The sequence below is a fragment of the Heterodontus francisci genome, unplaced genomic scaffold, assembly GCF_036365525.1.
Source record: "Heterodontus francisci isolate sHetFra1 unplaced genomic scaffold, sHetFra1.hap1 HAP1_SCAFFOLD_51_2, whole genome shotgun sequence".
Taxonomy (NCBI): domain Eukaryota; kingdom Metazoa; phylum Chordata; class Chondrichthyes; order Heterodontiformes; family Heterodontidae; genus Heterodontus; species Heterodontus francisci.
This window is the reverse complement of record NW_027141369.1, coordinates 1,809,718-1,819,692: the sequence shown is the minus strand read 5'-3', so window position 1 is coordinate 1,819,692 and position 9,975 is coordinate 1,809,718. Positions and strand designations below refer to the sequence as shown.

The 9,975-nt window shown below is 49.4% G+C and overlaps 1 protein-coding gene and 2 non-coding genes across 3 annotated transcripts; 2 read left to right on the top strand and 1 right to left on the bottom strand.

The window, feature by feature from the left end:
* The first annotated feature begins 5,366 nt into the window (after positions 1-5,366).
* trnal-uaa (transfer RNA leucine (anticodon UAA)) lies at positions 5,367-5,449 on the top strand. The gene has a single exon. It is a non-coding gene; the product is annotated as a tRNA-Leu (tRNA).
* Positions 5,450-8,689: 3,240 nt separating this feature from the next.
* LOC137363031 (histone H2A-like) lies at positions 8,690-9,043 on the bottom strand (the record flags this gene model as incomplete). Its single annotated transcript, XM_068027152.1, has 1 exon — positions 8,690-9,043. A coding segment is annotated over exon 1 (354 nt), but the record flags the coding sequence as incomplete, so codon positions are not given.
* A 70-nt stretch (positions 9,044-9,113) lies between these two features.
* On the top strand, positions 9,114-9,196 carry trnal-cag (transfer RNA leucine (anticodon CAG)). Its single transcript has one exon. It is a non-coding gene; the product is annotated as a tRNA-Leu (tRNA).
* Positions 9,197-9,975: the final 779 nt, after the last annotated feature.

Sequence of the window (9,975 nt, the reverse complement as noted above, 5' to 3'; positions counted from 1 at the left end):
GTCCAGCAGTCCATGATGTGGACACACATATTCCTCCTGCATGTGGCCCCTCTCGAGGGACTGTGTGAGTTTATACAATGACTGATGTGCACCTCCCAGCGAGATGCAGTCAAGCCTCAGGCAGCATGTCCTGCGGTACTTCCCCAATACACATGACTGGGTGGTCACTCCCTTTCCACCAAACACTCCCTCTCACTCTGCCATGCGCAATGTCCGAAGGGTCCAAAGTGTTTTGAGTTTGCGCCTGAGCAGCCCGGATCCGGTCATTGACCCACTTCTTGCACTGGATCCATGTCTTGGGGGTGACCCCACGGCTGCTGACTTCACCTACTATCTCAAAGCAGCTTTGCTTGGTCAGGTGGACAGGTCTCCACCTCCCATCCCTGGGGAAGAGGATCTTCCACCTATCTGTTGTCACCTGGAGGCGAACCTGCAGGAAGGCATCGCTAAACTATTGGACCATGGTCACTGCAGGCTCGCATTCATCTCCTTACCTATCAGGCAGCAGAGACAGCAGAACGGGTCCTGGGGCATCAGTGACAGCAGAACGGGTCCTGGGACAGCAGAATGGGTCCTGGGCAGCAGAGGCAGCAGAACAGGTCCTGGGGCAGCAGATGCAGCAGAACAGGTCCTGGGGCAGCAGATGCAGCAGAACGGGTCCTGGAGCAGCAGAGGCAGCAGAACGGGTCCTGGGGCAGCAGAACGGGTCCTGGGGCAGCAGAGGCAACAGAACGGGTTCTGGGGCAGCAGAACGGGTCCTGGGGCATCAGAGGCAGCAGAATGGGTCTTGGGGCAGCAGAACGGGTCCTGGGGCAGCAGATGCAGCAGAACGGGTCCTGGAGCAGCAGAGGCAGCAGAATGGGTCTTGGGGCAGCAGAGGCAGCAGAACGGGTTCTGGGACAGCAGATGCAGCAGAACGGGTCCTGGGGCATCAGAGGCAGCAGAATGGGTCTTGGGGCAGCAGAACGGGTCCTGGGACAGCAGAACGGGACCTGGGGCAGCAGAGGCAGCAGAACGGGTTCTGGGACAGCAGATGCAGCAGAACGGGTCCTGGGGCATCAGAGGCAGCAGAATGGGTCTAGGGGCAGCAGAACGGGTCCTGGGACAGCAGAACGGGACCTGGGGCAGCAGAGGCAGCAGAACGGGTTCTGGGACAGCAGAGGCTGCAGAACGGGACCTGGGACAGCAGAGGCAGCAGAACGGGTTCTGGGACAGCAGAGGGCTCTCAGGAAGACACTCCTTTAAACCAGGCAGCAGTGAATACAGGTCTGGCAGTCCTTTCAATATGGCGCCAGCACCTGCCGTTGTGTCAGATGTCGGTGCCATCGCTGCCTCGTTCCCTGCCTCTGGTCCTTGTTTACATGGGCCCCACGCCTCCCCTTCATTAATTGGTCAGCTGCTCCGTGATCGGGGTCGGCCGGCCACATTTCACTCGTGTGGTGACGGCACCCACTCATGGTGTCTCTGCCGAGAGCCGCAACGTTTGTTTAAAATTCAGCCCATGGGGTCAAGAGTGGAAAATCTCCCCTCTGATTCTCTCTACTTAAACTGATGGAGACACCAAATTAAAACTGATGAAACCAGGGATTGTATCCTGGTTCTTCAATCTAGTGTTCTCCCAACTGAGCTATTCCATCCTCACTGGGAACTCATCTTCATTCCAGACAAATATAACTCCAGGCGGAATTTCCCCACCCGTTCATTCCTCACTTCAGGGGAATGGGACCCGACCAGATCGCGGAACTCAGATTATGTTAATGTTCTGCTCTTGATATCTTAATATTATCTTGCGTTTGAGCCACTTTTAATCAGGTTCACGGACAAATTCTTCCATCATCCCTTCTCCCACATTCTCTCTCTCTCATTCATTCTTTATACCTCACAGTCCAGAAAGAGTTAGGAATCAGAGCTCACTCCCAAACCCTCTGCACACAGACCTCTGTCTGTTACCCTGTTTGATCCAAGAGACCAGTCAATAAATTACACTCTTCATAAACACAGAAAGCTGCCTCCGAGTGTTGGACAGAGATAAATACACTGAAGTCTTTTGAAAAAAGTTCATCTTACGGGTTGTTACTGAGCCCACAGAGCAGGGCGGGCCCAGGCTCCAGCCCCAGCCCCAGCCTGTGCTGTGTTAGCTGATGCCACCTGGTGTGATACTGAGCCACACGGAGCAGGAAAGGGCCTGATTGCATTCATGGCCTGTGTTGAGTTAACTGATCCCACTCAGTGTGGTCGGAGCCACACAGAACAGAATGGGCCCAGGCTCCTTCCTCAGCCTGAGGGATGATAGTTCTTCTCACACATTGTTGGACAGAGCCCCACACAGAAAATGGAAATCTCAGGCTCCATCCCCGGCCTGTGGTATTTTACTTCATCGCACCTGGTATGGTACGGAGTCCCCAGAGCAGGAAAGATCCAGCTTCCATCTCCGGCCTGTGCTGAATTAGCTGATCTGACCTGGTTGGCACTGAACCGCAATCAGGGGAGGATGGGCCGAGGCTCCATGGCCTGTGGTGTGTTAGTTATTCTCATTTGGTGAGGTACTGAGCACTATATAGAGCAGGATGGGCCTGTGCTCAGTGAGCTGATCTCACCTTGTGTGGTCCTGAGACCCACACACAAAGCAGGACAGGCCTGGCCTCATCCCCGGCCTGTGTTCAATTAGCTGATCTCATCCAAAAGATTTTGATCAGGTTCCACACAAGAGGCTTCTCTATAAGATTAAAGTCCCTGGTATCAGTGGTAATATATTGATCTGGATTGGGAACTGACTGGCAGGACGTAGGCAGAAAGTAGTTACAGATGGATCTGGATCTGTTTGGAGACCAGTTACCAATGGTATCTCACAGGGATCGGTGTTGGGACTGTTGCTCTTTACTATTTTTATTAATGATCTGGATGTAGGTGTAGGGGGCACCTTCTGTAAATTTACAGATGATTTGAAGATCTGTGCGAGTGTTCAGACTGTAGACGATACTCGACTGTTTCAGGCTGATCTTAATGTGTTGGGAGATTGGGTTCATGACTGGTAAATGATGTTTAATTTGGGTAAGTGCAGTGTTATTCATGTGGACAGGGCGAATGCTCAAGATTCATACACCCTTCAGGGAAAAACATTAAAGTAGGTGGAAAAAAGAAAATAATTTTGAGCAGAGATCTGGATGTTCTCGTGCACAGATCTCTCAAGGTACTGCAGCAATGCTGTGTAGTGATAGTTGGAGCAAATAGAGGGTTGGGCTGCATTCAGAGGACAATTGAGTATAAAATGAGGCATATTCTTTCATGGGATGTGAGCGACACTGGCAAGTCCAGAATTTGTTACCCTTCCCTAATTGTCCTTGACAAGGTGGTGGTGAGCTCCCTTCTCGAATTGCTGCACTCCATGTGGTGTAGGTACACCCACAGTGCTGTTAGGAAGGAAGATCCAGGATTTTGACCCAGCATCAGTGAATGAACAGCGATATTGTTGCAGATCAGATGGTGTGTGACTTGGAGGGGAGCTTGCACATGGTGGTGTTTCCATGCATCTGCAGCCCTTGTCCTTCAAGGTGGTGGAGGTCTTCGGTTTGGAAGGTGCTGTCTGCGGAGCCTTGGTGAGTTGCAGCAGTGCATCTGGTAGATGGTACACACTACTGCCACTGTGCGTCAGTGGTGAAGGGAGTGAATGTTTAAGGTGGTGAATGGGGTGACAATCAAGGCGGCTGCTTTGTCCTGAACAGTGTCGAGTTTCTAGAGTATTGTTGGTGCTGCACTCATCCTGGCTTGTGCCTTGTAGATGGTTGACAAGTTTTGGAGAGTCAAAAATCACAAAATTATTGCAGTGGAGAAGGAGGCCATTCGGCACATTGTGTCTGCATAGAATCATCGAACATAGAAATTTTACAGCACAGGCAGGCCAGAAAACGAGCCACCCAGCTGAATCCCATTGTCCAGCATTTGGACCGTAGCCCTGCAGATTCAGGTACTTGAGGTGCACATCCAAACTCCTTTTAAATGAGTTGAGGGTTTCTGCCTCAGCTACCCTTACAGGCAGTGAGTTCCAGACTCCCACAGCCCTCTGGGTGAAAAAACCTTTCCTCATCTCCCCTCTAATTGTTCAACACATCACTTTAAATCTATGCCCCCTGGTCACTGACCTCCCTACTAAGGTAAATAGACCCTTCCCATCCATTCTATCCCGAACCCTCACAATGTTGTACATTTCAATCAAATCTCCCCTCAGCCTCTTCTATTCCAAGGAGAACAACCCCTTTCTATCCAATCTTTCCTCATAGCTGCATTTTTCCAGTCCTGGCAACATCCTCGTAAATCTCCTCTGTAACCTCTCTAGTGCAATTACATCCTTTCTGGAATGAGGTGACCAGAACTGCACACAGAACTCAAGTTGTGGCCTAACTAATGATTGATACAGTTCCAGCATAACCTCCCTGCTCTTATATTCTATACATCGGCTAATAAAGGAAAGGATTCCATAAGCCTTCTCAACCAACTTATCAACCTGTCCTGCTACTTTCAGGGATTTGTGGACATTCACTTCAAGGTCCCTCACTTCCTCTACACCTCTCAGCATTCACCCATTAATTGTGTCTTCCTTTGCTGTGTTTGACCTCACCAAAGGCATCACCTCACACTTCTCCAAGTTGAATTCCATTTGCCACTTTTCTGCCCACCTGACCAGTCCATTTCTCCAGCTCTACTAATGAGCATTTCACCACGTGCCTTGAGCTGAGTTACTCATCACAGAATTCCCACTATCTGATTTACTCTTGTAGCCAGAGTATGTATATGAATGGTCCAGTTAAGCTTTTGTCAATGGTAACCCCCAGGATGTTGATGCTGGGGGGATTCAGCGATGGTAATGCTGTTGAACGTCAAAGGGAGATGGTTACATTCTCTCTTGTTGGAGATGGTCATTGCCTGGTACTTATGTGGTGTGAATGTTACGTGCCACGTAGCAGGCCAAGCCTGAATGTTGTCCAGGTCTTGCTGCTTCTGGACACGGACTCCTTCAGTATCCGAGATGTCCCGAATTTGTCCTTTTATGAAACCTTGGTCAGGACTCACTTGGAATGTTGTATCCAGTCTTGGTCTCGTCACATGATGGGTGATATTGAGGCTTTGGAAAGGGTACAGAGGAGAGACATTCGACGAATTCCCAGTATAAGACATCTTGGTTATCAAGTTAGACTAAAAGAGTTGGGACCCTACACCTTAGAGAAACCTAGACTGAGGGGTGATCCGATTGAGGTTCATAAATAATGAAGGGTCCAATTTAGCATGGGAGAGGAGTCACAACTTGATATTGTCAAAGGCCAGATGGCACCCGGATCACATTAAATATCATTTTCAATGGTAGTTAAAGTACCAGGATGGCCGAGTGGTTAAGGCGTTGGACTTAAAATCCAATAGACATGTGTCTGTGTGGGTTCAAACCCCACTCCTGGTATCTGTGCTAACAAAATGTTACTTATTCTGTCCCTGACTTTTTCCTTGCACCATCATCTCTTCTGTCATTTAATCACTCTTGCCTTCCAACTGATCACAGCTTCCTATTATTTGATCTGCCCCAGCACCGTTCCTTGGCTCTGCGCTTGCGTATAAACTGGTAAATCTTTAACTTAATCTCCTCTGTACCCAGACAATGATCTTCTCATCCTTCCTGGATTGTGGTTCCTCACAGGATCTGCTGCCTCTCCGACTCCCCTCCAGGTAACTGAAGGCCCTGAGCCTTGGTCTCGCTTTATACGCTAGCTGGTAGTTGATTCCTTGCAGGTCTGCCACCGCTCAGGAGAAGCTCAAGACCCATATCAAGCAAAGTATCAAGATGAATGTTAACAAAGGCTCCCTGGTGCAGAGCAAGGGACAGGGAGCCTCCGGCTCCTTCAAAATCAGCAAGAAGGAAAACCCAGGGAAAAGTGGGAAAGAAGGTGAAGAAACCAGCAGACAAGAAAGTGACAACAAAGAAAGTAACAGCCAAGAAAATGAGCAGCAAGGCGGCGGCAACGCCAAATAAGGCGGTGAAGAAAGCAGCGCTTCAGAAAAAGTCTCCTGCGAAGAAGGTCAAAAAAGGCAAGAGTGCGGCGGGCGTAAAGGCGCTGAAGAAAGTGCAGACATGGAAGAGCAAGGTCAAGCCGAAAGCAGCGAAGGCTCAGAAAGCAGGGTCTGGAAAGAAGTGAAAGAGCGCGGGAAACTTGTAAACATCTGAACACAAAGGCTCTTCTCAGAGCCACCCACATCTCTCAGGAAAGAGCTGATCCCCTGATCAAATGATCCCTGTCCCGGCCCCGCCTGCAGATTCCACATGGAAATGATTTGGAGTAAATCCAGGATCCCTGGTGACTCGCTGACATCCCCTCCACCCAGCCCTTTCCCCACTCTCTGTAATAAAACCGTAATATCCGGCCCTCACTCTGACTGGAGATGTGTTCGGTGCAGTCTCAGTTCACAAATTCAGGGGGAGAGTTTGTAAGACAGTAACACTGGCGGAGAAACCCCACCTCACAACTCAAACCCCAACACATGAGTTTCTCCAATTCAGCTGGAGTCGGGTGACAACAGGAGCTGGGATAGGCTGTGATCGGGAATGTTAGGAATGGATTTGTTCAGGGAGGAATGTACCTGGAATCTCCGAATATAATAGTTCCTTATTTCCCCAGATGACACATTCTGCAGTGAGAGTGAAAAGTCTCTTCACTGCTTCACATTTACTAATTGTTTGGTTCGAGATGAATAATGAGTCAGAGAGTAATGACAGGATCTGAAGCTTCTCTCACACCAGCCCTTGAATGACTCAGTGTGAAGTGTCCAATGTGTGAAGCTGCTGCCAGGGTTTGTCAATCTGAACAGTTTCAGCTCAGTTACTGGGGGCCTGGAATCCCCGCAGTTTGACTCTGTCTCTGATTGGTCACCCGCTTCTCAATCCAATTCTTAACCAATAGGAGAATCACATATAAGTAAATCAAAGTTCTCATTGGCTTAGATTTTCCAATTGGAAAAAGCCTGGCAATTCCAGAGCAGGAAGGAATTGAAGTGATGGAAAATTTCAATTTTCAGGCAACAATTTTAGAATCTCTCATTTTATGTTCTGTTTTACTGTATTTACCGTCACAAAATCCTGACGCGATTTTAGGAATCGTTTTCATTTGTCAATCTGTTAACTGTAAGCGGCGGGAGGAAGGTCCGGTTCAGCAATTTAAAACGGGACAAATATCAGCTTCCTCTCTGTAAAAGGAACAAATTAGCGACTAACCGCTTCTCACAGGCTTCTCGGGGACTGACAGAAACGAGCGGTTTCTGATCTTTTCTCCTGAAAGAGGCGGATAATGCTACAGGGAGCAATGAACTGCCCTTCACTTTCTGGCTGCTAATACACCCCTGACTTTAAACAGTTCAAACAGCGACTGATGCTTCTGCCGGAAAATGAGCAGATTCACCAGAATGATCCCGGTCCATCATGGCCAAAGACATCCAGCTGGCCCGCCGCATCCGCGGGGAACGCAGCTAAAACCCAGCTTCAGTAACAAGTGTAACAAGGGCTCTTTTCAGAGCCACCAAATCAGCAAAGGAAAGAGCTGCCATCTCTGTTCATCATCAAACCCATTAGATTGGAGGGGCGGTCACATGGTTTCTGTTTTGTCACATCACTTTCCCGAAAGGCCTGTCGGACTGAGAGCTGATCTGTAATTTAGAAAGCAGCATTTCCGGAGACTCATTGCTGCTCAGCACAATCTCAACCCCGCTCCTGGGATCCGTTAGCTGGCATTTGGGGAAAAGAAATGGATCCCAGTTTTATTTGGAAGGCATTAATGGAGCCGGGTCCATTCACATGAGGGTTATTTACAAACATTACCCAATGTTTACTTAAACTAATATTTGAATCCATTGGAGATCAGTACACAGGATATGTAAGGCAGCTCGGTCACTCTGACTGAAACCGCCAGTTCCCCGGCGCTGCAGACCCTGACACTGCGGGGAGAGAATCCCCGACTCTATCCCGCCGCCGGGGGAAACAGACAGCTCTGTGTCCGGAGAATAGGGAGGGCCAGGGGGAAGGCACATCTGAAAGCGCTGCAATGGACTCAGCTCCTGTGTGTGAACAACTCTCACTGATTCCGTCCTCTGGGAACAGTGCGGTCGAAACAGATCAGGTTAGGAGAGAAACACACAGCCCGAGAATGGCCTCTTTCTTCCTGCATTTACTCTGTTCTGGGAGCAGATTCTCATTGAGAAGCGGTGCTCAGATCACCAGAGAGAAAAAAAAACACAATTCAAACTGTCTAAATGAAAAACAGAGAATTAACCCGGACACTTCCATTATTAAATGAATTCATCAGCTCCGAACCATTTCCCGTTAAGTTACCGGGATAATCTCGGGATTTATCAAATCGAAGGCAGCGGGATTTATTAAATTGTTGATTCTGACACCCTGTAGTTCAGTTCTTCACTTAACTGGAGGGGGAGATGTGTGAGCAGAGAAACAGAGCGAAATCCAGAGAGGGAACTGAAAACACACCTGCACAGATGTGAAACAGGTCAATCCACTGTTACAATAACTCCATCACTGATTCCCTCCTGACAGGAACCAGCCCTTTCACAGAGACTGTGGGTGGCTCTGAAAAGAGCCTTTGGTTTATTAGATGACATTTTGGCCGCTTTACTTTTTCTGGGAGCTCTGAGCGCTGGTTTTCTTGGGCAGCAGCACGGCCTGGATATCAGGCAGCACCCCGCCCTGAGTGATAGTCACCCCTCCCAGCAGCTTGTTGAGCTCCTCGTCGTTGCGGACGGCCAGTTGCAGGTGTCTGGGGATGATGCGGCTCTTCTTGTCCCGGGCCGCATTGCCAGCCAGCTCGAGGATTTCAGCGGTCAGATACTCGAGCACAGCAGCCAGATAGACCGGGGCTCCGGCACCCACACGCTCAGCATAGTTACCCTTTCTCAGGAGCCTGTGAACACGGCCCACTGGGAACTGCAGGCCAGCCCGGGAGGAGCGAGACTTGGCCTTGGCCCGAGCTTTCCCGCCGGTCTTTCCTCTTCCAGACATTTCCACAATTTCACAAATACTTTCACAAAGAATGAATAATTTCCTTCGCATTGCTAGCACATCGCAGGCAGTTAGGATGGCTGAGCGGTCTAAGGCGCTGCGCTCAGGTCGCAGGCTCCATTGGCGTCGTGGGTTCGAATCCCACTTCTGACAAGTTATATTTTGACTGAACTGGAGGCGTTTGGGAGCAGCGGTGAAGAGCAAAGAGAAAGCAGGAAAGAACATGGACAAGCAAAATAACAATGGACCCAAAGATGTTGCATCAAAACATTCGAGTAAGAGGCAACTTAGCAAACAGCAGGGCACAGAAAAGATCAAAAATGTAACCTTTGTATCGGGGTGCCAATATCCTTAATGAATACTTTACTGTTTTCCCGAATGAGAGGGTGATGCAGATATTGTTATTAAGGAGGAGGAGTGTGAAGTATTGGACGTGATAACTTAAGGAGAGAGGAAGTATAAATGGGATGAGCATCCTTGAATGTGGATAAATCATCAGGACCAGATGAAATGTACCCCAGGCTGTTGAAAGAAGCCAGGGAAGAAATAGTGGAAGGTCTGACCATCATTTTCCAATCCCTCACTGGATACAGGTGTGGTGCCAGAGGATTGGAGGTCTTGTTACGTTGCAATGAAAGCAAAATACGAGGCAGATCAAGCATGGCTGATCCTTTATTTACCACCAAGATCCAGAAGAAACTCGTCGATTTCTTCTGGGGCAAGAGGAAACACTGGGTCTCTGCCGCGGTCCTGAGTCTCCCGATCGAGGAGGGCGGTCAGTCGCTGGTGTGCGTCCGCACCCAGGCTGCGACTCTCCGCCTTCGGACCCTGCAGAGATACCTGCACGTCGAGCGTCCTCCCAGATGGTGTGCGTTGGCGACGTATTTTTTCCGCCAGTGTCACTGCCTTCAAGACTACACGCAGCTCCCGGT